At 43.4% G+C, this 27811-nt stretch overlaps 2 protein-coding genes and 1 pseudogene across 4 annotated transcripts; all 3 read left to right on the top strand.

Annotated features, from left to right (window-relative positions):
• Window positions 1–8130: 8130 nt before the first annotated feature.
• On the top strand, window positions 8131–11122 carry LOC112606426 (mammaglobin-A-like). 3 transcript variants are annotated; one of them, XM_025356886.1, is made up of 3 exons: window positions 8131–8244; window positions 8870–9048; window positions 10914–11122. In XM_025356886.1, the coding sequence occupies exons 1-3, from the start codon at window positions 8190–8192 to the stop codon at window positions 10950–10952; spliced, it is 273 nt and encodes a 90-aa protein (XP_025212671.1). In that variant the 5' UTR covers window positions 8131–8189; the 3' UTR covers window positions 10953–11122. The 3 variants fall into 3 exon arrangements, with proteins under 3 accessions (XP_025212671.1, XP_025212670.1, XP_025212669.1); XM_025356885.1 differs by having other exon boundaries at window positions 8870–9057; XM_025356884.1 differs by lacking the exon at window positions 10914–11122 and having other exon boundaries at window positions 8870–9409.
• Window positions 11123–14779: 3657 nt separating this feature from the next.
• Window positions 14780–16439, top strand: LOC112605830 (annotated as a pseudogene).
• A 9005-nt stretch (window positions 16440–25444) lies between these two features.
• On the top strand, window positions 25445–27487 carry LOC112605829 (secretoglobin family 1D member 2-like). Its single transcript, XM_025355772.1, has 3 exons — window positions 25445–25499; window positions 26796–26983; window positions 27410–27487. The coding sequence occupies exons 1-3, from the start codon at window positions 25445–25447 to the stop codon at window positions 27485–27487; spliced, it is 321 nt and encodes a 106-aa protein (XP_025211557.1).
• The last annotated feature ends 324 nt before the right edge of the window (window positions 27488–27811 follow it).

The raw sequence follows: 27811 nt of genomic DNA, 5'->3' as shown, positions 1-27811 counted from the left end.
TGGAATCGCTTGCAAATATATTCTCCCATTCTGTGTGTTTTCTCTTCCCTTTATTGATTAAATGTGTATATTTCGAATCACATAAGGAAATATGTTTACTTGAAAAAGTCCCTGAATGTGTTCATCACATTACATCTTGAGTCTCTGTGCTAGATTTCATAGACACTAGGATTCAAGAAGTTCTCACAACACTCTGAGAACCCACAAGGGAACCTCTGCTAAAGGATTGTGTCACCACTAATGGCATTGTGTGGAAAAACCTTCCAGTCCCTGCACCTGCATGCCACACTAACCTCATGTCCCCGCAGGCATTGCTGTCTGTATGTCTCACTCCTGTATTGGGGAATTTGGTGTACTTTCTGCCTGTCTAACCTTCCCCACCTAAGACAACTGATGACCTCATTTATAAGTTTATTTTCACATCCTCTCCTCTGTAAAGCCTTCTCTGGCCTCCACTTCTTAAAATAAATGTTTTTGCACGCGCGCACACACACACACGCAAGCATGAGTGCTTACATGTCTATTTTTCATAATCACTTTAGCTTTCTGTGATACAGTAAGCATATTATGGAGTTGACGTGAAATTAAATTAAATAAGTTAATATAAAGTACTCAAGAAGCATTAGCAATCATTATCATTATTTTATACACTGCTAAGAGTTTCTGTTTATCGAGAACTCCTACGTGTTGGACATGATGCTGGAAAGTTTACATGTGTGTTTCTTATATTACTTCCCTTAGCCCAGGGAGGTAGAGAGTGTCACCACTACTTACAGCGGGGATGAGAAATGCCCTCCCCAGTGGTCTTCTGTTTCAAGGTCAGCTGGGACGCTTTCAAAAGCCAGAACAAAAATATCAGTATCTCAGCAAGTTGAGCCCATGTAGTCCTCATTTTCAAACCTCAGATTCCTATGGGGAAAACTTACAGTAAACTCTGAAAACAAGGGGTAGGATTAGAGAGTTCTGCATGAGAATCAGAGAACTGCATGCATCCCCAGAGCTGTCACCTTGGAACGTTTCCTTTCTAATATTCTCCCTCCAAAGCTGGATATTGCAGGTCCATCACTGGTTTCCTTGTTATAAAAACAATCATATTAGATTCATATGCTGTCTGATTCCTCCAGGAGCTACTGCTGAAGAGTGTGAGGTGGGATCAGGTAAGACTTGGCAGGCTGAGGGTATCTGATGGCAACAGGTAGGATCTATAAAAGGGAGTGAATGAGGCCTGCATTGGACATCCTCTTCTAGAACCACTGACATTTTCCAAGACCACACATCTCTAGCTGTCAACAAACTGTGCAAAAAATGAAAGTACATTTAGCTAAGTGCAAAGAATTTACTTATCCTGGCTCCTTTTATGTAACACTTGCTGCCTTTCCCATTGGGCATCTTAACTGTTTTCCTTGATGAGATTTACTAATCTGTGCCTAGGATCTTTCTCTCAAATCTCTTCTCCCTACTGTCTACCTCATAGGCTAGACAAGGTCACACTCTGAAAACAAAGGTATGATTTTGCCATAGGGTCACTTATCATGAATCTCAATGTATCTACTTTATCTATACAAGACAGCTCAAGGTGCCAATTTAGAAATTAGAATATGCAGCTCTGTGTAATAATCAAAACTTCACATTGACTTAAAATGAGGGCTTCTGTTGTCTCTCTCTCTCGATGTTTCCACTGATTTTCCCCAGGGTAATTGGTTATGGTTTCTGACCTCTCCAGTGTTGGGGGAGAGAAAAGAGCAAAAACAAGGGCATAAAATGGTCTGGGTTCTCTGGGCCTTACAGATGCTTTCTCTCAAGGGACACTCTCAAGGATCTCAGAAAGTGTTCAGAGACACTAAAACAAGCTGAAGGTGATACGAGACAATAGTGTGGGGAAGAGAAGAGGCAGGGAATTGATGTTTTCCATTAAAACCTATTTTACTCTATTCTCTTACTCACAGTGCACCTATATGGCACTAACAAAATAAAATTTTAAAGAAATGTAAGTTGGAAAACAGTGAAAAGGAAGTTGGTATAGAGGAAATACTGGAAAAAAGTGGGTAGGGGGTTAATTTACTAGAAAGCTGTCAAGATGCTACAAACTATCTCGGGTCAATTCAGAAAACACCATGAAATACCCAGGAGGAATTTGAGATATTTTATTGAAAGAAATAATAGACTTCCTTTAAAAATTAATTACATGTTGAACAACAGGATACGAGACAGAAGACTGAAGAAGGACCTGTGGAATATCTCTAAGAATGAAATTTCATCATGGAAATTAAAGGCCTTTAGAAAATCAAAGAACAATGTTCTTCTGAGATTCACACACTCCCGGAAAGAAGGTTTGTGGATGAGGTGATGATTGAGTAGCGTTGGAAGGACCTAGAGGATGAGGAAGACCTAGGGGTGGAAGTAAGGCCCTTTTGGCAGATGAAGCAGCCTGGGCCAGGGCATGAATTTACACACATATAGCCCACTGGAGGGCAGAGATACCCATGAACCTGATGGCGTTTTTACCGTATGTGGGGCTGTATCCACTGTGCACTGGGTGTGAGGCTGGCTGGTACTGCTGTTTTGTCATGACCAGGGTAAAGGCTCTTAATATTTCTGCACACATAACTTTTCAGCATTGGCAATGTTAATATTTGTTACTGAATATCTCATTCTTGTGGACAGCTGTCCTGAGCATTGTTAGATGTTAAAAGGTTTTAGTTGATGTTTAATTCTTGGCCTCTGTCACTTGACCTCAAAAGGACACTCACCCCATACGGTTGGGACAAGCAAAACCCACTCCAGACATTGGCAAAGGTTCTTCAGGGTGGGGAAAGTGAAAAAGTGTCCCCACTGAGACCTATTGCTCCAGCAGTTGGGATACTTCATGTAAGTTCCTCCATATGCCTCTCCTGAGGCCCTGGTATAACAGAGGCTCATGACGGTGGGTTGACTACGGTCTCTGGAATAATGTTGGCATTGAAGTGAGGGGAAAATTACTAACTCACTGGCAAAGGAACTAGTGAAGGTATCTGATGAGCCAAGGCAAACTTCCTCTTATGTACGCGCATTAACATTGTTCACCACACACAATGTGGGGACGTGGCAAGTTTTATAATTTCTGGGTTTTGGTACGGGGAAGAATTAGCCAGGGGTGACATTGACCCTGTCTCTGCTTCCAAATCCGGTTCCAGGTTCCAACTCATTAGATACATCCTGGTTATATGTTGCCACACTAACAGTCACTTCTAGGGAGAAAGGACACTGAGGTGGCCCAGGCTCTGGTTAGCAGGGTTTCCAGTCATCTTCTTTCTTCACTGCCTTCTTCCTCCCCGACCCCCAGTCTCCCTCCAGGAAAGTACAAATGGTGGTGTATTCACTATGTCCAGGAAGTCACAGTGGTGTCTGATTTAAGTGTTACATCTGATGTCTGTGTTTAGTAAAACTTTAATTTTAAAAGCACTCCTTTTCCTGAATAGATCTAGTAATAAAACATAAAATACAGTCAATACACTCTTTGTGCAAAACATCAAAATCTGCTCTTGAAAATCAGTTACACAATAATTAATTAAGGAAAATAAGTAGTTTTCATCACTATAATACAAACAAGAAGTGCCCAAGCCATGAGCTCAATGATCAGGGACAGGGAGGAAGGGTCAGGGTGAGGGTCCTGCACATATCACATGGAGCTGCCCGTGGAGAGATACGGGGTCCTGTGAACGGTGAGGTCCCCAGAGATGCAGGGGCCAGCAAAGAACACAAGGCATTAGCCATCTTTGATGTGACTTTTGGAAAGAATAAAGTGTTTCAACCCAGAGCAACTAAGGCAGGGCAGCGGAGGCGGGGAATCCACTTGGAGCAAAGGTCTCGAGCAGAAAACGTTTCTCCGGGGCTTGTGCAGAAATCCACCCAGAGTTCTCATAGGGCAGCAGTGGGAGTCATGGACACCCGGACTCATCTGAACCATGATGTGCAGGTCCCTCAGGGTTTGGCCAAGGAGGGAAATCGTGTTGAGAGCAGTCTGTGGAGCCAGAACATCAGGCTTTTTATCCTGCTTCTGTCCCTTCCTAGCTCTGTTTCTCTCAGGTGAGTTTCTTAACATCTCTGTGTCACATTTCTGGTAGGTGGGGTGAAATGATATGCCCACGTCATAGGGAGGTGACCACTCAGCTAATTTGTCCACAGCAGTCCTGGGTTATGTTATTGTCCTGGCATCCCATTGATTTTATGTTTCTTTTCACCCAGCAAAATGTTGGAGTTTAGCTAGCAAATAATATGGTTGCCCTTCTGTTAGGGTTGCTGCTAGGAATGTTGTCACAGGGTTCAACAGGGCCTGTCAAACAGCAAACTGCCACATAATTATGATTCCTGCTCTTCTGAACATTAAAAAGCAAGTGGAAGCACATTTGGAGCTGAGTTCCGGGAAGATTCATTGGACAACAGTATGTAGGGTCTGTTTAGGAGAGAATTTATATGTCAATTAGAGCTCAGTAAAACTCTTCAAAATGGACTGAGGGAAAAGATATCTAAGCATGGATCACAGCACAGTGCTTTATTTTCCAAGTTAAATGTTTTTCCTTGGTCTAACTATGGTTATTGTGATATATTTTCGAGCATATTAAGGGCAGACTAATTTTCCAGTGTTCTATGATGAGCTTAGTAGTCCTAGGAGTTGAATCATAAATACAACTGTTAACAATAGCAAAAGATGATGAGCAGCTGACATTTAGACAGTACTGACTCTGCACCAGGTGCTGTTCCCAGTACCTTACCATTTTTACTTTACTCATGAGTCACAACCATTCTATAACTGTTTCCATTTTGAAGGGGACACAAAGCGTTAAGTCTCCTGTCCACCATGGCACTGTCAGCAAACAGGGGAGCTGGGATGTGAACACAGGTGGTCGGTCTGGCTTGGGGTCCTCACTCAGAAGCCATCAGCCATGGGCCTGTGAAGGAAAAGGGCTGCAGAATTCAGCAGAGATGCAGCTTCCAGGGCTGGCCATTCCAGGCTCTTTGGTACAAACACAGAAATTACCGAGAAAAGATGACCTTCAAACAACATTGCTATTTAATATGAAGTATGGCAATGCCTTTCATCTGCCCAAATCCTTCATTTCCCTATATCTCAGCTCTTTTGTGAGCCCAAGACGAGGGTAGATGTCCACCATTTTTTTAAGGCATACTTTTTTCCCCTGCCAAAACATAAGCTCATTCTAGAGAGAATGTGTGAATGACTTACTGCATTGTCATAGTAGAGGCTCTGTAAACATTTGTCACAGAAACACTAAAGACTGAAGGACACTTGGCTTCCAGTTTCTGAACTGAATTAGGGACCAGAATAAAAGTCCTGGCTGGGTGTAGTGGCTCATGTCTATAAACCCAGCACTTTGGGAGGCTGAGGCAGGTGGATCACCTGAGGTCAGGAGTTCAAGACCAGCCTGACCAATATGGTGAGACCCCATCTTTACTAAAAAGACAACAATTAGCCGGGTATGGTGGTGGGCACCTGTAGTCCCAGCTACTTGGGAGGCTGAGACAGGAGAACCTGAGAGGGGGAGGTTGTAGTGAGCCGAGATCAAGCCACTGCACTCCAGCCTGGGTGACAGAGCAAGACTCTGCCTCAAAAGAAAAAGAAAAAAAAAAAAGTCCCTTTTGGGAAGAGAAAAAATTGGACCAGCAGTACAGTGTTGTAACCTTTTGACTCTCCTCTTTCTCCCTGCAAATACTGGCTTGCAAATGAGTCTTTCTTGGGCCAGGTGTGTCTTATGATTCAACAGAGAATGATCACTGTCAGATCTGGATACAACGTGCAAATGAAAGAAAACACCATCTCTTTAGTGGGGCACCATGTAGGTGGTGTGAGGAGTTGATTTTAGATGGGTAGGATAACACTGGGTGAGTGTTTGTCCCTGTGGGAAAGAGGGCAGGTCCATAAGGGGCACCAGGCAGAGACCCATTAGGTCTTGGCCAAGGAAAGTCTCCATTTCATGATCAAAGTTTTTCACTTCCCTTATGGAAGAAGGGTACCAGCCATGGCCAGCTGAAAGTATACCTGTAAGTACAGAAACCTTTTCTAGCCTCTTCCTAAATCAATTTTGTTCTCAACTTGAAAATATCTTAGGCTCCAGCTGAATGATGGAAAGAAAGATGCCATGGGTAATCCAGACAGCAAATAATGCATCCACAGGAAGTGAACAACCGACTCCTCTCTTTGGCTCTCTCATCCATATCATCGTTTTTTCTTTTGAGACGGAGTCTCGCTCTGTCGCCCAAGCTGGAGTGCAGTGGCGCGATCTTGGCTCACTGCAACCTTCGCCTGCCATGTTCAAGTGATTCTCCTGCCTCACCCTCCCGAGTACCTGGGACTACAGGCATGCATCACCATGCCCGGCTAATTTTTTGCATTTTTAGTACAGATGGGGTTTCATCATATTAGCAAGGATGGTCTCAATCTCCCGACCTCATGATCCACCTACCTCGGCTTCCCAAAGTGCTGGGATTACAGGCATGAGCCATCATGCCCGACCCATATCCTCTTTTATAAAAAACCCAAGCCAGCTTTGTGTTTCTTGTTCCTATGACCTTCACCATGCCCCTAATTAAATGAGGGTGGATTTTCTGTCCTGTCCTCCTGATCCCATATGGTCATGTTCCTTGCCTTCCTTACCTGGCCAAGTGCCATCTGCCCTCTGGTCTCTGACCTTGTCATTCCCTCTTCATGGAACTCCATCTTCCCTGGATCTGTCACTAGACACTGTCGTCCACTCATTCAAAAGTCAGCTGAAATGGCATGGCCTCTTCCTCTCAGCAGTCCTGACATCATTTTGCTGTTGTGGATATTTTGAGTTCTTTGCAGTGATTACTACTTTCTCCTCTCTCTCTTATGTGGCAGGATGCTTGTTACCTCCCTTATTGGAAAGTCAGCTCCGCAAGAGCAAGGGCTTAGTCTAAATTGTGCCTTTTACTGAATTTATGTTGTGTAGCTCAGTGCCAGCTCATAGGGGATGCCCAGTAGTTATTTAAAGATGGATGGGTACATGCAGGGGTGAAATCTTGTCTTTATACATGACTACTTTTTACTGGGCTGTGTGAAACAATTTTTTTTTCTTTTTTTTGAGACAGTTTCACTCTTGTTGCCCAGGCTGGAGTGCAATGGCGTCATCTTGGCTCACTGCAACCTCCACCTCCTGGGTTCGAGAGATTCTCCTGCCTCAGCCTCCTGAGTAGCTTGGACTACAAGCACACACCACCACATCTGTCTAATTTTGTATTTTTTGTAGAGATGAGGTTTCTCCATGTTGGTCAGGGTGGTCTCGACCTCCCGACCTCAGGTGATTCACCCGCCTCGGCAACCCAAAGTGCTGGGATTACAGGCATGAGCCACCACAACTGGCCATGAAACAATCTTTACATGAAACATCCTTATACAAATTCTGTATGTTATCCCATCCCACCTTTTATTTTCTTCAAGTGATGAAAGGGAAGGATGCTCAGAGAGACCAACAAGGACGTGGCATGACTGCAGGTTGCATCCAAGGTCCAAACTCTCATCCCTGATTCCAAATTCCATCACCATCCACCACCCAGCACTGCCTGTCCAGCCCATCAGTTACTCTACTAATTCACAGCATCCTTTGAATCAGTGGAAGGAAAAACCCTAAAAAGTTAACAAAGAACTAAACAAAGTTATCAATCAATTTAAAATTAATTGAGACAATCCTTGTAAGAATAACTTTCAGTGGAGGGTGGATGGCCTTAAATTTCCCCACAAAATGTAAAACTTTCCCAGACATCCCTTTCTGAAAATGAGATGTCAGTGGATGAGAAAAGCCTGCTGCCAAAAGTAGGTGTGAGGTATTGCACCTAGGCCCCCTGCTGGGATACACTGGTGCAGATACAGGGGACATGATGCTGTCATTCTCACCTTAAAGAAAGAGACGGAGAAGCAAAGGAAGGGGAGCAAGTGGAGAAGGAATACAAGAAAGAGGAAGAGAAGCGGGAAGATTCTACACACAGGCTGGCTGTGTTTCCCTTGGGGCGTGCTCCTGTTTACTGGTCCCATGCCAGGTTGACTCATTGTCTCATTTGTGGGTGGAATTAAGATGCCTACCTGGGGGATAAATAGAGCAGGGCTGGGTGCTCACCTCCACAGCAGCTTCCTTGATCCTTCCCACCTGCGACTGAACACTGACAGCAGCAGCCTCACCATGAAGCTGCTGATGGTCCTCGTACTGGCAGCCCTCCCCCTGTACTGCTACGCAGGTGAGTTCTGTACAGGGAGGGCTGCCTCGGAGTTAGGGATTGTCACTTGGGCCTCTATGGAAGAACTCCTGCTCCCCAATTCTCAGCACAGACCAGCCCCAGTACAAAGGCTCTAGGTATAATAGATCTCACCATGTTGCCCAGGCTGGTCTTGAACTCCTGAGCTCAGGCAGTCTGCCCACCGTGGCCACCCAAAGTGCTGGGATCATATGTGTGAGCCACCACGTCTGGCCTAAGATACTTGGAAATCTTCTGTGATGCTCTGAATGGTAATAGGGAAGCATTGCTTGACTTTGAACCATGGAAGACCAAATACTCTTCACGATATTTCGGTGAATACTCAGACTTCCGAGTCCAAGTGTTTCATTTCTCAAGTCTTCTCATTAACCGAAGTTTCACGAGGTTTAGCTTTTCTGGGCTGGAGAGGGGAGAGATAGAAGTTGCAGGGCTTACAGGAAATCCCAGAGCCTGAGGTTTTCTCCCAGAATTGAGAACTCTAGATTCGGTATCATTATCTTTGAGTCTATATTCTCTTGGGCTGTAAGAAGACGAGGATCATAATGGGTCTGCCCCAAACCTTTCACGCCTTCCATACCAAACTTGTTTCCTTGTGCATCCTTCCCAGCCTCTGGCTGCCCCTTATTGGAGGATGTGATTTCCAAGACAATCAATCCAGAAGTGTCTAAGACTGCCTACAGAGAAGTTCTTCAAGAGTTCATAGAAGATGATGCCACTGCAAATGCCATAGACGAATTGAAGGAATGTTTTCTTAACCAAACGGATGAAAATTTGCAGAATATTGAGGCATTTATGGTAATTTCATTTTCTTCCTATACGCTTTTTAAATCCCCTGACCAGGGACAAGTGGGCTCTTCATTTCTCACCGACAATGCCAAAGCCACTGGTGAACAAACCTTTTCTTACATTAGTTAATTTAGTTGAATGGTTAGTCTAATGACTTTGCCATCAAGAAAAACATCCAGCCTCCCTGTGTTGTCACTCTACCCAGAGAATCCTCAGTGGATGATAAATGAATAGGGCAAGAGAAGAAAAGGAAAGGTCAGGAGAAGGCTTACCTATCCCCAGAGCTCTCTAGTTCATGCTCACAAACACAGACACAATAACACAAACACAGAAACACACATACACACATCCAGACACATGCAAACACACAGACACAGTCACAATTACTCAAACACACACACATTCAGATATACACAAACACGGACAGGCAAAGACACAGACACAGACACAATCACACAAGCACACAACCATCCAGACACAAACACAAACACACAGACACAACCACACAAACACAGAAACACAGAGACACACACAAACACACTCAGACACACACACACAAACACTTGTTAACTCTGTAGAGAAAAAACAATTTTCCAGAAGACCCGCACCTATAGACCAATCTGCAGAGAGAAGTTCTGTTCTTCTTCTTCTTCAAAAAAAATGTAGAACTATTCTTTAAAATGCCCTATTTTGGGGGTAGAGTTTGGAAAATACCATTTGAGCAAGATTCTATACATCTTAAATAAAAAGAATTTAAAATCCACTTCCAGGCAATCGTAATTTGCTAGCATAAATGATGAGAAACCTTGGACTATCCAATAGGCAACTATAGATCATCAGTGTGAAACACAATGGAGGAAAGAATTGTCTCAAACAAAAACCGATAGTTTTGTATTTCTTTCTAATTATACATGTATATTGTTGAGGGTTTTCTTTAGCATTTATTCCCTATGCTAAAATTCTTCTTTAATCTTTTTCTGGTAAAAATATACCAAACATCTCCATTAGGATGAAAGTGAACATCATCTCGGGACCCCCTGACACTTTCTACAATATGGATGAACCTTGAGGACATTATACTGAGCAAAGCAAGGGGTCACAGAAACACAAATGCTGCATGACCCATGCATGTGGGCATCTGGGAAACCAGACTCAGAGACAAAAAAAAAAAAAAAAAAAAAACCCGGTGGTTGTCAGGACTTGGGTGCAGAGAAGAAGGGGGAGTCATGTTTAATGGGTCTAGAGTTTCAGTTGTGCAAAACAGTAATATTCTGGAGTTAGGCTGCACGACCACAGGAATATACAGAGCAGTCCCAACAGTACCCTTCAAATGGCAAATTTTATGAGATGTACATTTTACCACTATTAATAATTTGTTAAAAACTAAATATCAACTGCAGGGAAGGATGATGGATTTGTTTCTTTAAAAGCTTCCTTAGACCAATCATAGTCTACAGCTCCAATAATTTGTAGAGCACAATGGTGGTGGCAGAGGGCATCCGACTGCTGGCATGCTGGAACTGTTTCCACAATGGAGGGTTAGAGAAGAACTCAAAGTCTCACTTTTTTTTTGGTTTTGCATTTGAGCTAAGATTTTAACAATCCTGTGAAAATAGGTAACACAGTCACATATTTGTTGAGTACATTATTTCAAAGAACAACAAACACAGAGAAAAAATATTTTAAAAGTCCATGGTGGGGGAGATGATCCAGAAACAACAGCTCTTGTACTTCCAGCCCTGACTGTCTGGGATGCTAAATGTTTGTGGGCAAACCCTGGAAAATGAGAAGCTTCTGTTTTTCAAGATTTTATTTTGTTAGAGAGTGCAGAAAATCTAAATGATATCTCTGTTTTTGCTTTCTAGCAATTAATATATGACAGTACTCTTTGTGAATTATTTTAACTTTCCACAAGACCTTTGGCTCACAGAACTGCAGGGGGATGGTGAGAAACCAACTACGGATTGCTGCAAACCACACCTTCTCTTTCTTACGTCTTTTTACTACAAACTGCAAGACAATTGTTGAAACCTGCTATCTATACATGTTTATTTTAATAAATGGATGGCAAAAACTAAAGTTACTCTTTGTTTTACCATAGAAAAGAGGCGTTGGAGGGCCTCACGTATTTTACACACACACACACACACACACTCTTATTTATTAAAGAACTCATGGTCATGGGTTGAAGACGCTGTGAAGCACTTGCTTCCTCAGTCTGTCCTCTAAGCCTAGGTCCTCTTTCTCTGAAGAGTGTTTCCCTGCCCCCATCCCACCACCTCCCCCATTGACTCTCTCTGCGATCCTCAGGCTCTGGGCTGTGAGGCAGGCCAGAGGCCCTGCTTTCACTCCAGTCCTCCCATCCACGCTGAGCCCTGCTGGCCATGTCAGGCTCCTGTGCTGTCTCTGGGCCTCCCCGAGATGTGCAGGGCCTGGGCCAGAGCTAGCCAGGGAGGGAGGCCTGCAAAGCAGGGTGGCTCCTGACTGGAGTTAAATTTTGTAATTTTTACTCATCATAGATGTTGGCTTCAGTTTTAATTTATAAAGTACTACATGAAAATATTATCTCTAATGATATGTCATTTGAATCCTATGCAATATGACTACTGAGTTTAACAGTACCCCTGTTAAAATTTTCAATGTCCTCTACTCCTGTCCCTGCAGTGGAACTGGGGTCCATCCTCTCCTGCCCTACAGTAAGCTGCAAAGGCCATGAGGGTTGAGGGGAGTGAGTGTGCCGTGCAGGGACCCAGCACAGCAGGGGACGTTTAAATGGAACCTGGGGTCTCCTTCATGTCCTGTCCCCAGCACTCCTGTCACCAGGGGCAGTTATTGCCACCTGTCCTGCTCCTACCTCAGCCCGTCCCTCTTCTTTCCGAGGCTATCCCCTTGTAAGGTTCTTGTGTTGGCTTGAACCCCAAGAGCACATCAACAGACAACACGAGGCAGTGTGGAGCAACATGCGTTTTAATGAGCGCCTGGATACAGGTGGGCTGAGGCCTAAAATGGCATCAGCCCTAAGTGAGGATGGGGAAAAGGTTTTATAGTCTCCTGTAAACAGGAAGTGTCCTAGTCTGATGTAACTGCTATGTTGTACCCGGATGGCCTCTTTCTCGGTCTTCAGGGGTACCTGTCTTCTGGCTGCCTCTCTTCCTGCTTCTGCTATCTTGCTGATGCACCCCGCTAGCACAAGTAGCCTCGTGCCTTGGGACTGGACCTGAGAAGTGGGGAGCTATTCATTTCCTTAAGCTTTCAGGCCCTGGGGAGAACCTGACATTGCTGTCTATTTGGTTACAGAAAAGGGACAACTTTCTCGATAACTACTTCAGGCGTGACATAGGGGTGGCACGGGCACCTTGGAAAAAGAAAAACTTAATTGTTGGAGTATTCTTGAGAGACAGGTTGGTACCCACAGTGTCATTGTAGCAGGAGCATCATCTGGATTGTCTGGAAAGGCGCCTGTGCCTGCAAGACAGTTATGTTGAGAGGACAAGGAAGTGTCGACAGGGAGAGGCGTGTCCTCATTTGCTGCTTCACGAATGAAAGACCGCGTCTGGATTAAGGAGGGGAAGTAATTCCTGAGTGGCTCAGAGTCTGGTAAGGGCAGAGGCCCCAAGACAAAAGTTTGGCCATACATGATTTCAAAGGAACTATAAAAAGAGGGTGCTTTTGGTGTTACACGGAGTCTCAGAAGGGTGAAAGGGAGATTTTTGTCCACAACTGGTGGGTTTGTAGAGGCAGCTTGGTGAGTTGGGCTTTAAGGACAGAGTTCATTTTTTCAACTTTGCCTGAAGATTGAGGCCTGTAGGGTGTGTGGAGAACTTACTTTTTTCTTGAGGATGTAGAGACACCTTGGGCAATTTGGCTGATGAAGGCGGGCCTGTTATCAGGAAGTGAAGTATTGATTCATCTCTCTGGCTGTCTCATCCCTGTCTTTTTATTTTTTATTTATATATATATATATTTTTGAGACAGAGTCTCACTCTGTCACCCAGGCTGGAGTGCAGTGGCACAATCTTGGCTCACTATAACCTCTACCTCCTGGTTTCAAGCAATTTTCCTGCCTCAGCCTCCTGAGTAGCTGGGATTACAGGCACGTGCCGTCACACCCAGCTAATTTTTGTATTTTTAGTAGAGACAGGTTTTCTCCATGTTGATCAGGCTGATAGTGAACTCCCAACCTCAGGTGATCCGCCCATCTCGGCCTCCCAGAGTGCTGGGATTACAGGCGTGAGCCATCGAACCCTGCCATCTTCTTTAAAAAAAGAAAGGAAAAAAAAAAAAAACAAAAAAAACCCAAGCCAGCTTTTTTTCTGTTCCTATGAGCTTTGCCATGCCCCTAATTAAACAGGGGTGAGTTTTCTGTCACATAAGGCTGTCCTGTCCTCCTGACCCCATGTTGCCACAATCCTCGCCTTCCTTACAAGTGCCATCTGCCCTCTGGCCTCTGGCCTTGTGGTTCCCTCTGCATGGAACTCTTTTTCCTAGATCTGTCACTGGACATTGTCATCCACACGTCCAAGTCTCCACTGAAACACATGGCCTCCTCCTGGCTGCCTTGGTCTCCTGACAGGCCGGTGCCCCTCGGCAGTCAGTCCATGACATCATTTTGGTGGATATTGTGGATATTTTGTGTTTGTTGCAGTGATTATTACTTTCCCATATCTCTCTTATGTGGCAGGATGCTTGTTGCCTCTCCTTTTGGAAAGTCAGCTCCACAAGAGCAAGGGCCTGGTCTAAATTGTGCCTGTAACTGAATTGATGGTGTGCAGCTCAGTGCCAGCTCATAGGGGATGTTCAGTATTATTTATAGATGGATGGATGCAGGCATGGATGAAATCTTCTCTTGATAAATGATTATTTTGTGTTGGGCTGTTTGAAAGAATCTTTGCATTATGCAAGTTTCATCCTTATACAAATCCTGTGTTGTACTTCCCACTTTAAAAAAAAAAAAAAAAATGATGAAAAGGAAGACTGCTCAGAGAGACCAGCATTGTAACCTGCTCAAGGACTTGTCAGGACTGCATGTTGCATCCAGGGTCCAAACCCACATCTTCATGAGCCTGAATCCATCACTATCCACTGCTCAGAACTGCCTGCGCAAGCAATTAGTTACTCTATGAATTCACAGCATCCTTTGAATCAGTGGAAGGAAAACCCTAAAAAGCTACCAAAGAACTAAACAAAGTAATCAATTGATGTATAATTGAGTACATTTTTGAACTTATTAACTGAGATAATCCTCGTAAAAATAACTTTCAGCAGAGGGGGAATGTCCTTAAATTTCCCCACAACTTGAAACTTTCCCACAGACATCCCTCTCTGAACGCGAAATGTCAATGGATGAGAAAAGCCTGCCTCCAAGAGGAGGTGGGAGGTATTGCACCTACCCCCGCCGCTGGGATAAGCTGAAGCCCAACACACAGGACATGACTGTTAGCGACTTGAAGAAAGAGATGGAAAAGAAGAGGAAGAAGAGAAAATGGAGAAGGAACGCAAGGAAAAGGAGGAGAAGCAGAAAGCTTCTACACACAGAGCACAGGCTGGATGGGTTTCCCTTGGTGCATGCTCCTGCTCACTGGTCCCACGCCAGATTGATTCTTTGCCTCATTCTTGGGAGGGACTAAAGTGACTACCTGGTAATAATTAAAGCAGGTCTGGGTGCTACCTCCACAGTAGCTTCCTTAACTCCTGCCACACACGACTGAACACTGACCACAGCTACCTGGCCATGAAGCTGCTAATGCTCCTCATGCTGGTGACTCTCCCCCTGCACTGCTATGCAGGTGAGTTCTGTGCAGGGAGAGCTGCATTGGGTGCCAGGGGTTGTCACCTGGACCTCTATGGGAGAACTCCTGCTCCATAATCCTCAGCACAGATCAGCCCTAGTACAAAAGCTCTGGGTATAATAGGTCTTAGGACCCCCATTCATTCCAGACAATCAAACTGGTAGTCTTTCATGGGTTTTCCCCTGCATTGGAGCTACACACAGAATTTCATTGTACTCAGCGTCCCACCGTGGTCACAGTGACCATGGACACCAGGATGAGTCTCACAATTGAATATTGGAATTAGCCACTTCTGTGGTTCGAGAGAGAGAGAGAGATGTATGAAGACCCCATGGCATCAGCATTCAGAAACCATGAAACAATCATGGGTGTCCTTGAATGTGGAAGGAAATGGAAAGCTTCCCAGGACAGAAGTCCCAGACTGCAGAGTGTGACCCCAGTGTCTCTCACCCTGTGGGGCCCACTCTGTATTCTCAGAGTTGATCTGGGTCCTTCTGGGATACCCTTTGGCTCCCAGTTCCTTCAGGCTCAAAACAGACTGAGGAGGAGAACTCACACCCCCTGGAGTCTCCTTCCAGCACTGAAGATCCAGTGGGAGGAAAAAGCCCCGGCTGCTGGAATCAGCATTAACAGGTCCCATAAGTAGTGTCTCTTGTGCAATTCACAAAGCTGGATCACATATCCTGTCTCATTTGCTCCCAAAGTAGGTGCAGATGGGTGAAAAGGTGACAATCTCTTAGTCAACTAAACAGAAAATTGTAGAGTTGAGAGCCCAACCAGCTCATGGGAATCCAAGTCCTGAGCTCTTTCCCATGCCCCACAGGGGCTGCCACCCCAGATCTCTTCGTGAACAATAGATTCTGTTTTACATTCTTTGTTACTGCAGTTAGAGTCAACAGAGCTAATGGACAATGTTCTAGACCCATTCACCTAAAATACTTGGAAATCTTATATGATGTTCTGAATGATAATTGTGAAGCGTTGCATAACTTTGAACCAAGAAAGACCAAATAATATTTGCTATGCTTCACTAAATCAGGGTATTTTATTTCTCCAGACTTCTCATTCACTGAGGTTGCATGGAGTTTAGTTTTTCCGGGCTGGGGAGGGGAGAGGTAGAAGTTGCAGGGCATACAGGACATCTCAGAGCCTGTGTTTTCTTCCAGAATTGAAAACTCTAGATCCTGCACCATCATCTTTCCGAGTTTATGTCTCTAGGGATGTAAGAAGATGAAGAAGATAGTAGGTCTGCCCAAAACCTTTCACACCTTCCATGCTGAACCTGGTTCCTTGTGCTTCTTTCTCAGGCTCTGGCTGCCCCCTTCTGGAGGAGGTGCTTTCCAAGACAAACGATTCGGAAGTGTCTAAGACTGAATACAAAGAGTTTATAGAAGGCAATGCAACTGCAAATGCTGCAGACGAATTGAAGGAATGTCTTCTCAACCAATCAGATGAAACTCTGCCCAATGTTGAAGTGTTTATGCTAATTTTGTTTTCTTCTTATTGTGCTCTTTAAGACCACTGACAGGGAACAGGTGGACTCTTCATTTCTCATTAATAATAAAAGCCACTGGTGAATACGCCTTTTTTTACATCAGTTAATTTCTTGAATGGTAAGTCTAATGACTTTGCCATTAGGAAAACCATCCAGGGCCCCTGTGTTTTCACTCAGAGAATTTTCAGTGGATGATAAATAAACAGGGCAAAAGAGGAAAAAGGAAGTTCAAGGAAAGGCTTACCCATCCCAAGAGCTCCCCAGTCCACACTCATAAATACAGACACAGTCACACAAACACAGAAACACACACACAGACACACACAAACACACAGACATAGATGATCACTGGATTTCTTTAGGTGCATGAAGTCAGAAGGTCAGGTGATCAGGCTGAATGAGACAGCATCACAATCTATTATGTAGTGTCAACTATGAAAGGAAACATATGTTAGCAAAACACCTGACGTGTTAGTAAATAGTGCTGACCGCATGCTTTTGAAGCTGTCGGGGTATTTATCCAGAGAATGTAAAACCTTAAGGTCTTACAGTTCTGTGATTCATTAACTTTTCTCTAACTGGTAGTCAGTGTGAAACTTAGTTCCGCCTGTCGTGGGACTTCTCTGTTCCCTTTGATATTCTGCAAACCACACATTTTCATGTATGTACTAATTTGAGAGAGGGATGTGTATATATATACACATATATATTTGTGTGTGTGTATATATATATCTCTCTCTCAAGTGAGAGAGATATATAATACATACATATCTGCAGTTTTTATCAGAAAGTGTACCGTCAAGAAAATAAGCATTATATGTAAATTAATCAGAATGACATTCCATGTAGAAATTGGTGTTAGGAATTTTGACAGACTCCAGAACTAAAAAGGGGTTATGAAAGATGCCCTCTGATTGCAAATTGCAGGAAAACCATACTAACCCTGAAACTGGAAGAGAAAAAGATAAAATGCTGTTGCCCAGATCTCATGACTGCAGGTGAAGGCGAGGCTGCTGCTAAAACTGAGCCATCTCAGCAGAAATAACAGCCATCACACTGCACTCTGCTTTGCGCTGGGCTGCTGGGTGCTGCACGCTCTGCCACCACAATCAGTACGAGGAGTAACGTGAGAAACCAAGAAACATGACTTCTGCCTCCTCTCACCTTTCAGTGACCCAGCAACGCCTTCCACTGGAGAACAAGGAGCCAGCTTCCCTGAGGTTCTGAGATGTGAAACACAACGGCTTTTATTTTACCAATGAGGGATACAAATAAAAAGTAAATCCGGAACTAAGAAAACGTGTGCCCTATCTGGCGTCCCATGATTGTAATCTAGCATCTCGGTCTTCATTTTCCAGCCATTTGGAGGCCATTTGTCTGACTTATCAAAGTGTTAATAGCTGCTAAGTTTGTTCCCTAGATTATAATAAACAAGACTTAATTAGTTCAATAAATACGTAGAATAACGACCACACAAGACTTATTGGGCAATAGCCAATACTAGGTCATCCTGGGGTAGGAAAAATTTCTGCAAATTTATGTGTTAGAGCCAAAGAATGGCTGACCTACAATCAGAGAGATTTCAAGAAAGCTAAAGCTAGGTGTGCACAAAGTAACAGAGCTAATGACATTAAGGGGATCAACAATACATGCTACAAAAAATTTTTGTTATCTGTTTCAGTGCAATGGACTGTTGGCGAAGAAAGGTCTTTCTAGTGAGCAAACTGTCAAGTTCACCAAAGCAAACTGTCCCTAGAAACCCACAGTGAAGATCAGGCCATCAGTTTCCTGGTTTATCTCACATATCCTGAGGTTATTTGTTCTGCTTCTCTGTGCAGTCCTTCCAAAATTTATAAAACACTTCATTACACCTGTTGCAGACACCACAGGGCAACTGCGTTTCTCTCTAGAACAAGATCAAGAAAATCTACTTAATTTCTTCATCCTAAGTGGCACCTGTTTTTGCAGGGGACTCAAACATCCTCTTTTGACATGGTACCTCAGACGTGATTCTGGTTTGCTGTCCTCATGTGTTTTATTCACATGAAGGGCTGAATAACAAAGACACACAGGTACCTCAAGGGTAGACCAGCACATCTTATGGACTGTAGGGATGGTCAAGAAGAGGTGTGAGGACCTGGTCCAGTTCTCTGCCACCCAGTTCTCCATCTGGGATTCCTTTATGTGGAAGAGGAGGTACAAATTGAGAACCATGGTGATCACCTGATAAATGTATGGCCAAAGTACTTGGACACTAGGATCTCGATTGATCCTCTAAATTTTTTCATCTTCTAGGAAGCTGATCACCAGTTTGAAGACCAATCTCTAGAGAATTGCTGGGTAGTAACCTCAGGCAGAAGCACACTGGGACCAACACATCCTGGTGAGGACAGTAGTCCAATATTTACTCCACCCACACCCACACCCACATGTAGACTTAGATCTAAGACACATCATTAAGAATATTAACACTATCATAATAATAGTCACTCTGATGTAATCATAAAACAATAAATTTGAAAAGTAATGATCTTAACTGTGGAAGATCCAGAACAGAGCCAGAACCAGGTTCTGTAGCACTCTTTGTTAACCCTTAGGGTGCATAACCATTCCTTGTTAGCAGAATGGGTTAGATTCTGTTTGATATTTTGTGTTGAGAAAGAGGTGATTATTTTTTACTTAATCATCTATATTTTCTCCTTTGGTTACGTAACTGTGGGAATTGACATTTAGTGCTCAGATGCTGTGATGTGTATTTTCCTCCATTAATTCATTAATTCCTTATGTAAATCCTGTGAGGTAGGCACTGCTTTTACCACCTGAGTTTAAAATTAAGGAAACTATTTCTGCAAAGCTAAGCCACTTGCTGCAAAACTCACAAGTAGAAAATACCAGAGCTTAGCTTAAGCCCAGCAAGTCTGGTCCCAAAACTGGGCCTCTCCTCATTCCTCAATCAATGGATATATTCTAATTCTGAAAGATTCAAGCAGCACTCCAGAATTAAACAAAACATCAAACTGCCCTAGTAAGATTCTGTTAGACAGAGGCTAGCAAGGCTGTAGAGAAAAGGGAATGCTTATACACTGTTGGTAGGAGTGTAAATGAGTTTAGCCATTATAGAAATCAGTGTGGCAATTCCTCAAAGAGCTAAAAACAGAACTACCACTTGACCTAGCAATCCCATCACTGGGTATAAACCTAAAGGAATATAAAGCATGCTTATGTTCATTGCAGCACTATTCACAATAGCGAAGACATGGAACCAACCTAAATGTCTATCAATGGCAGACTGGATAAAGAAAATGTGGTACATATACACCATGAAATACTATGAAGCCATTAAAAAGAATGAGGTCATGTCTTTTCCAGGAACATGGATGGAGCTGGAGGCCATTATCCTTAGCAAACTAATGAAGGGAAAGAAAACAAATACTACATGTTCTTACTTATAAGTGGGAGCTAAATGATGTGAACACGTAGACACATAGAGGGCAACAACAGACAGTGGGGCTGACTTGAGCATGGAGGGTGGATGGAGGGATAGGATCAGAAAAAATAATATTGGGTACTAGGCTTAATACCAGAGTGATAAAATCATATGCACAACAAACCTCCATGATACCACTTGACCAACTGACATGAACCCCAAAGCTAAAATAAAAGTTAAAACAAAATTCTGTTAGAAGCAACTTCGAATTTATAGAACAGAGCATAGTTGACATTTTTAAATTTTCTACTGTTTCCTCTAGAAACCAGGTGTGGGCATCCATTTATCTAGATTTCCTTTTGATATCGTGACAAAAGTTTCATGAATCTGTTTCTGGAGGCTTGTATATCTCCACACAGGCAGCTATTAATATATTTTTGTGGCTGCTGTTTATATTGTTGTCAATGGTACCATTTCTTCATTATGGTATGTAGTGGCGTAGCTAGCTTGCAGGAAAGCAATTCCCTTTTTCATTTTCTTAACTTGTATTTAGCTAACTTCATGTATTCTTATTTCTTTTAATAGTTTTTAGTTGATTGTCTTCGATTTTCACCAAAATTGATCAGCTATCTATATTATTGTACAATTCATTGATTTGGCTTTTTTCAATAAGGATTTTTCTTCTTGTGTGAAAATCATTTTTTTTTTGCAATTTGCATCATTCTTTTTTTAAACACACTATTCCTTTAGAGTACATTCAGGTTTACAGAAAAGATTGAGTAGAAAATACAGAGTTCACATATAACTCCTGCCCCTGCACAGGTACAGCCCCCCTCATTATTCAAAGCCTAACCCAGAGTGACATACATAATTGATGAACTCACCTGGACAAATTATTTTCATCTAAAGTGCATAGCTTATTTTAAAGTTCACTCTTGCTGTCCTACATTCTATAATTTCTGAGAAATGTGTAATGACCTGTATATACCATCACAGGGCACTCTATTCAACAAATGGTGCTGGGATAATTGGCAAGCCACATGTAGGAGACTGAAACTGGATCCTCATCTGTCATCTTATATGAAAAGCAACTCAAGATGGATCAAGGACTCAAATCTAGGACCTGAAACTGTAAACATTCTATAAGATAACATCGGAAAAACCCTTCTAGACATTTGCTTAGGCAAAGATTTCAGGACCAAGAACCTAAAGGCAAATGCAATAAAAACAAAGATAAATAGGTGAGATTTAATTGAACTAAAGAGCTTCCGCATAGCAAAGGAAACAGTCAGCAGAGTAAACAGACAACCCACAGAGGAGAAAATCTTCACAATCTATACATCCAACAAAAAACTAATATCCAGAATCTATAAGGAACTCAAACAAATTAGCAAGGAAAAAACAAACAATCCCATCAAAAAAGGGGCTAAGGACAGGAATAGACAGTTCTAGAAAGAACATATACAAAGGGCCAACAAACATGAAAAAATGCTCAACGTCACTAATGATCAGGGAAATGCACATCAAAACCACAATGCAATACCACCTTACTACTGCAAGAAGGGCCATAATATATTAAGACCATAATGATTCAAAAAATCAAAAAAACAAAAGATGTTGTTCAGAGATGCAGTGAAAAGGGAACACTTCTACACTGCTGATGGGAATGTGAACAAATACAACCACTATGGAAAACAGTGTAGATATTCCTTAAATAATCAGAAGTAGAACTACCATTTGATCCAGCAATCCTACTACTGGGTATCTACCCAGAGGAAAAGAAGTCATTATATGAAAAAGATCCTTGCATAGGCATTTTTATAGCAGCACAATTCAGGACTGCAAAAACATAGAACCAGCCAAAATGCCCATCAATCAACAAGTGATTCAAGAAATTGTAGTATGCATATACAGTGGGATACTACGCAGCCATAAAAAGGAAAGAATGGCATTAGCAGCAACCTGGATAGAACTGGAAACCATTATTCTAAGAGAAGTAACTTAGGAATGAAAAACCAAACATTACATGTACTCACTCATAAGTGGGAGCTCAACTATTACGATGCAGAAGCATAAGAATAATACAAAGAACTTTGGGGACTTGGGGGAAATGGTGGGAGGGGGGTGAGTGATAAAAGACTACAAATTGGGTTCAGTGTATGCTACTTGGATGATGGGTGCACCCAAATCACACAAATCACTGCTAAAGAACTTACTCATATAACCAAATACTACCTGTTTCCCAAAAATCTATGGAAATAAAAAATTTTTTAAAATTCAGAATTGTTTCTCTGCCCTAAAAATCCCCTGTGCTCTCCCTTTTCATGATTCCCTCCCCATTAACGTTTGTCAGTAACAGACCTTTGTTTCCATATGTGCTTTTCAGAATGTCATATGGTTGGAATCCTACAGTAGGTAACCCTTTCAGATTGGCTTCTTTCACTTAGTTATAAGCATTTGAGATTCCTTCTTTTCTTTTCACGGCATAATAGCTCATTACTTCTTGGTGGTGAATCATATTCTTCTGCCTGTAGGTACCAAAGGTTAATAATCTCTGCACGTATTAAAAGACTTCTCAGTCGCTTCCTGTTTTGATGATTTTCAATCAAGCTTCTTTGAATATCCGTGTCCACATTTTTGTATGGAAACTAAACTTCAACTAATTTAGGTTAATATCAAGGAGCACACTTACTGGAATTTGTGGTGAGAATGTGTTCAGTTTAGTAAGAAACTGCCACACTGTCTTCCAAATGGTTGTACCATTTTGCATTCCCACCAGTCAATGAATGAGAGCTCCCGTTGTTCCTCATCTCGCCAGCATTTGATGTTGTCACTATAGGATCTTACTTCAAAAGGAAAAGACGAAAAAGTGAAATGAACTAGATGAAGAAGCTAATGTGAGGCATCATTGATTAGAAGAATTCACTTGAGTGAAAAAGTAAAATACAAGGAGCTGCTTAGACAAAAATTAATCTGCATTTGCCTCCAGCCCACCTCACATGTAAACAGGGCCAGATTTTGGACTGAGAGAACCACTTTGCTACTTCACAACTCATACACCATCAATGCCTGAGTCAGACCTTCTGGCTTTTAAACTGTGCAACTCTGGATGGGTTTCGTATTTCTGCAAGTCAGTTGCCTCAACTATATTATTGGAAATGTAATAGCTTATATATTACACTTTTGTAACAAGAATGTGAATATGATCAATTGTGTTTTGCAGGTACAGATATACAAACTGAAAACTATTACTACTCTCTTTATTACCACCGTTCTCATTAACTACAGAAGTTTTTGCAACACTCTGGGCCTGCATGTTTCCAAGAAGAATCAGCTCACGGCTAGTTTGGTGACTGGATTTTCATGGGACATTCCATTCTATAAAGCCAAGGCAATGTTTGTGTGATCAAGGATAAAAATGGTTTGTTGGTTGAATGAATGAGTCAACAGAAAGTAAGGGCTTAGGAAAGAGAATGTGCTCAAGGCCCTCTTGGCCTTCTGTAAATCCTTGGCTTTACAGAAGCAGGTAGCTCAAAATTCAGGTGCTTGGAAGGTGTGACTTTTACTTCAAGCCCAGGTGGTTTAAATTTTTTTTCATTGTGATATGAAAATGTAAAACGTGCCATCTTACATTTGGTACATTACAAATGTACCATCTTACGACTTGGCATGCACCTCAGCAGTATTCAGTACATTCACTTTATTGTGCAACCAATCTCCAAAAACTTTTTTTGGAAACCTGAAATCCTCTACCATTAAACAATACCTCCCAATATCTTTTCCCCAAAAGCCTCTGAAAACCACTATTCAAACTTCTGTTTCTGTGGATTTGGATACTGTAGATACCACACATAAGTGGAATCATACTATATTTATGTTTGTGACTGGATTACTTCATATAGCATAATGTACTGTAGTCCATCTATATTGAATTCTACAGCCTGTGTCTGGATTTTCCTTCTTTTAGAGTCTGAATAAGATTCCATTCCATGAATACCCAGATTTGCTTCATCCTTTCATCTGGGGATGAACACTGGGTTGGTTCCCCTTCTTCACCTATGTGAATAGTGTCCTTAAGGACATGCCCATGCGATATAGCTATAATATCCTGATTTCAGTACTTGTGGCTATATCATCAGAGGAGAAATTCCTTGATCCTATGATATTTTCTATTTTAATTTGAGAGGCCCCCATACTCTTCAATGATGGCTGAACTATTTTACATTCCCACTAAGAGAGCACTTCCTTGTCACAATGGTATTTTCAAATTCATTAGTTAGCTTGTATGTCTGTTTTATAGCAGCTATCCTAAAGGATATGAAAGTCTGTTATTTTGACCTGAGATTTAAAATCACCAAAAAAAAAAAAAAAAAAAAAAAAGATGCAGTGGGGTAACAAAATCTGAAAGTGCCTCATCTCTCCCACTCATTCTACTTTCCACAGAGGAAAGTGCAAGCAAGCTCCACTGAATTTGGCCCATCCTGTTCTCCAGTCACAAACCCTTCTTTATTATACCATGTTCATCTGTCTGTTTCAGGTTCACCAGGCTACCTGATGATCTTCACAAGACACTTTGTTTATACTGTGTCAACTTCTCTCATTCTGTTGTCTGGGCTCCTTCCACACATTTTTTTTTTTTTGAAACAAATTCTTTATTTATTTATTTTATTTTATTATTATTATTTTTTTGAGACAGAGTCTTGCTCTGTTGCCCAGGCTGGAGTGCAGTGGCATGATCTTGACTCACTGCAACCTCCACCTCTCAAGCGATTCTCCTGCCTCAGCCTCCCAAGTAGCTGGGACTACAAGCGCCCACCACCATGCCCGGCTAATTTGGAAAAAGTTGGGATATTGATTCATCAGAGTAGCCCTAAGATAAGATGTTAGTGGCTACACATCACAGAAAGCTTGCTCTTCATAGGTAGAAAATGTGAATCTTGGTCATATTTATAACTGCACCCATAAACAAGACTCAGTCTGCGAGTAAGGCAGGATAGAGAACAGGTGCGGTGGTTGCTTTTCCCCCAGGAAATCCTCCAAAGGTACGACGTATTCAACTCAGTTTTAGGTACCTATGCAGTGAACATGGTGACGATGGAAGGGGCTCAGGGAAAAAATAGGTCTTGTTTAGACTTGCTCAACATGCAACTGAAACAAGTCTGGCTGGTTGTCAGACATGCAGGGGGATCAAAGCAGGGTTTCCTTATGTCCCTGCTCTCCCAAAACCAGAACACAGCCTTCCAGCTTCCTGTGCCTGCTGAAGTCAGAATCCACCTAGGCTTCTGCACTGATACAAAGAAAAAATAATAATTAGCAAAAGCTCAGGAGGAAACTGAGAATCCCGGGAATATTTCCAGAGATCTCAGGACACCCACCTGGAGCACAGAGCTGAGTTTTGGGTGGTTCTCAGCTCTGCTGCCCACACGTGGGCTGCTCTCCTGAGCTCCGCCCAACTCGGGATGGAGGGAGGCGTGGGGACATGACACTGGTGGATGGCAGCAGCCCTGGCTAGGAAGGTTGAGCTGACAGCCAGGCCTGGTGACCTATCAGGTGCCCCCGTGGGCAGGACCAGCCAGACTCCCTAGATACAAATAGCCCTGGGCTCCACGGCTTCACAGGCTTCTGGGATCGAGTCCAAATTTCTCATCGTTTGTGAAAGCTGAGCTCACAGCAGAATAAGCCACCATGAGGCTGTCGGTGTGTCTCCTACTGGTCACGCTGGCCCTTTGCTGCTACCAGGGTGAGTACATCAGTCATGAGTCCAGCACCAGCCCCTGGGACGCACCCTCCTCCGAGGGGAGGCCACTCATTTGGGCTGGAGTAGGAGTCTTCACTAAACCAAAACACCAGACCTTTTTCTGTGCTTGTTGAATGAGACTCTCAGAAAGCTCAGGGCTATTTCTTCTCCCCAGCACCTAGGAAGTTTTATAAAATATAAATGCAGGAAAATGTTAGGAATTCTTCTGCCCGAGCTTCGCTCCTGGATGGGATCTGTGTCAGAGGACGTAATGTGAGGTCTGGGGTGAATCTGGGCTTTGCCACTTCCCAGCCATTTGACCTTTGGCACAATGCTCACCCTCCCTGACCAGCCTCCTCCAATCACTGGTGGTTAGAGCTTCTGCCAGGAGTGGCTATGGGAATGGAGTAAGATTAAGGCTGTCAAAAGTCTAGCTGTGGGCCAGGCATCATGGCTCACACCTAGATTTTAACACTAGGTATGAGCCATGTAATTTTAACACTTCAGGAAGCCGAGGCGGGCGGATCGCTTGAGCTCAGAAGTTTAAGACCAGGCAACATGGGGATACCCAGTATTTACAATAAATAGATAAATAAATAAATAGCCCACAAAAAAAATTAGCTGGGCATGGTGGCATTCACCTGTAGTTTCAGCTACTTGGGGGGCTGAGGTGGGAGGATCGCTTGAGCCCAGGAGGCTGAGGTTGCACTGAGCCGAGATTGTGCCACTGCACTCCATCCTGAGAAAGTGATACTCTCTCTCAGAAAAAAAAAAAAAAAAAAAAAAGGCTGAGTGCGGTGGCTCACACCTGTAATCCCAGCGCTTTGGGAGGCCAAGGCAGGTGGATCACCTGAGGTCAGGAGTTCGAGACCAGCCTGACCAACATGGAGGAACCCCATCTTTACTAAAAATACAAAATTAGCCAGGCGTGGTGGCGCATGCCTGTAATCCCAGCTACTCAGGAGGCTGAGGCAAGGGAATCGCTTGAACCTGGGAGGTGGAGGTTGCGGTGAGCCAAGATCATGCCATTGCACTCTGGCCTGGGCAACAAGACCAAAACTCTATCTCAAAAAAAAGAAAAAAATATAAATAAAAGAGAGTCTAGCTGTAGGTATGAACCTCTTCCCTTTGTTTGTGTGACCTTGAGGAAATCACACCGAGAAGGTCTGGCAGTGTCATCAGCACAATAACGGTGTGGAAACACGGATCCCAGGGGGTGATGTCTGGTAGCCATTAGGCAGCCATGAAAAAAAATCGACTTTTTCTAACATAAAGAGTATTTTTATTCTTGTGTTGCAGCCAATGCTGTGGTCTGCCCAGCTCTTTTTTCTGAGATCTCAGGCTTCTCATTCATTAATGAACCTGTGTTCAAGTTAAAACTTGCCAAATATGATGCACCTCCAGAAGCTGTAGCAGCCGTTTTGGAAGTGAAGAAATGCACAGATCAGATATCGCTTGAGAAACATCTTTTAATTGAAAAAGTCCAGGTAATTTCTTTCTTTTCTTTTTTTTGACTCACTGCACACTCCGCCTCCCAGGTGCAAGTGATTCTTGTGCCTCAGCCTCCCAAGTAGCTGGGATTACAGGCACCTGCCACCATGCCTGGCTAATTTTTGTATTTTTAGTAGAGATGGGGTTTCACCATGTTGGCCAGGCTGGTTTCAAACTCCTGACCTCAGGCGATCCACCCACCGCGGTCGATTTATTTCTTTTTTCATGTCGAGGCTTCTGGTCAGCAGCACAGTGTGAAGTGAGGTCAGCTTGCTGCTCTGCGGGGGACACAGGTGGTGGGGCACCTGCCTTGCTGTTCACTGCTTGAGAGAGTCACTCAGGGCCACAGGGTGGGTGCTTCCATTTCGCCTGCAGAACTCAGCTCAGCTGCGCACAGCCTCCTGCATGTTCCCCCTCCTCAGGTCACCTGCCTGGATGCCATGTCCCCAGAGTGTGCTGAGGACATGGGGAGTGAGCCTGGGCCCAAGCAGGGATGGTGAAGGGCTAAACATGACTACCTCTCAACCTGGGGACTTTCCTGAGGCCACGCGGCCCTCACACAGTCACTGGGGAATGTACTGGGGGGTGTGGGAGCCTTGAACAGGGAGAGGAAGGCAGGGAGGGACCCAAAGCCAGGCCTCCTACAGAGCCAGCGCTGGAGGGCTGGGCTTCTCTGCAGCTTCTGCAGAGCCAGGAAGGAGCTCCTCCCAGCTCCTCAGACTCCACGCTCCCCTCCTCACTCAGGATGCTCTCCTGACCACGGCCAGTGGGCCAAGACCCTCGCTACTCCACCTCCTGCAGTGCCATGGAAGCGGGATGCTCTC

The sequence above is a fragment of the Theropithecus gelada genome, chromosome 14 (genome assembly GCF_003255815.1).
Source record: "Theropithecus gelada isolate Dixy chromosome 14, Tgel_1.0, whole genome shotgun sequence".
Taxonomy (NCBI): domain Eukaryota; kingdom Metazoa; phylum Chordata; class Mammalia; order Primates; family Cercopithecidae; genus Theropithecus; species Theropithecus gelada.
Note: the sequence above shows the minus strand (reverse complement) of the source record. Positions and strands in the feature narration are given on the sequence as shown.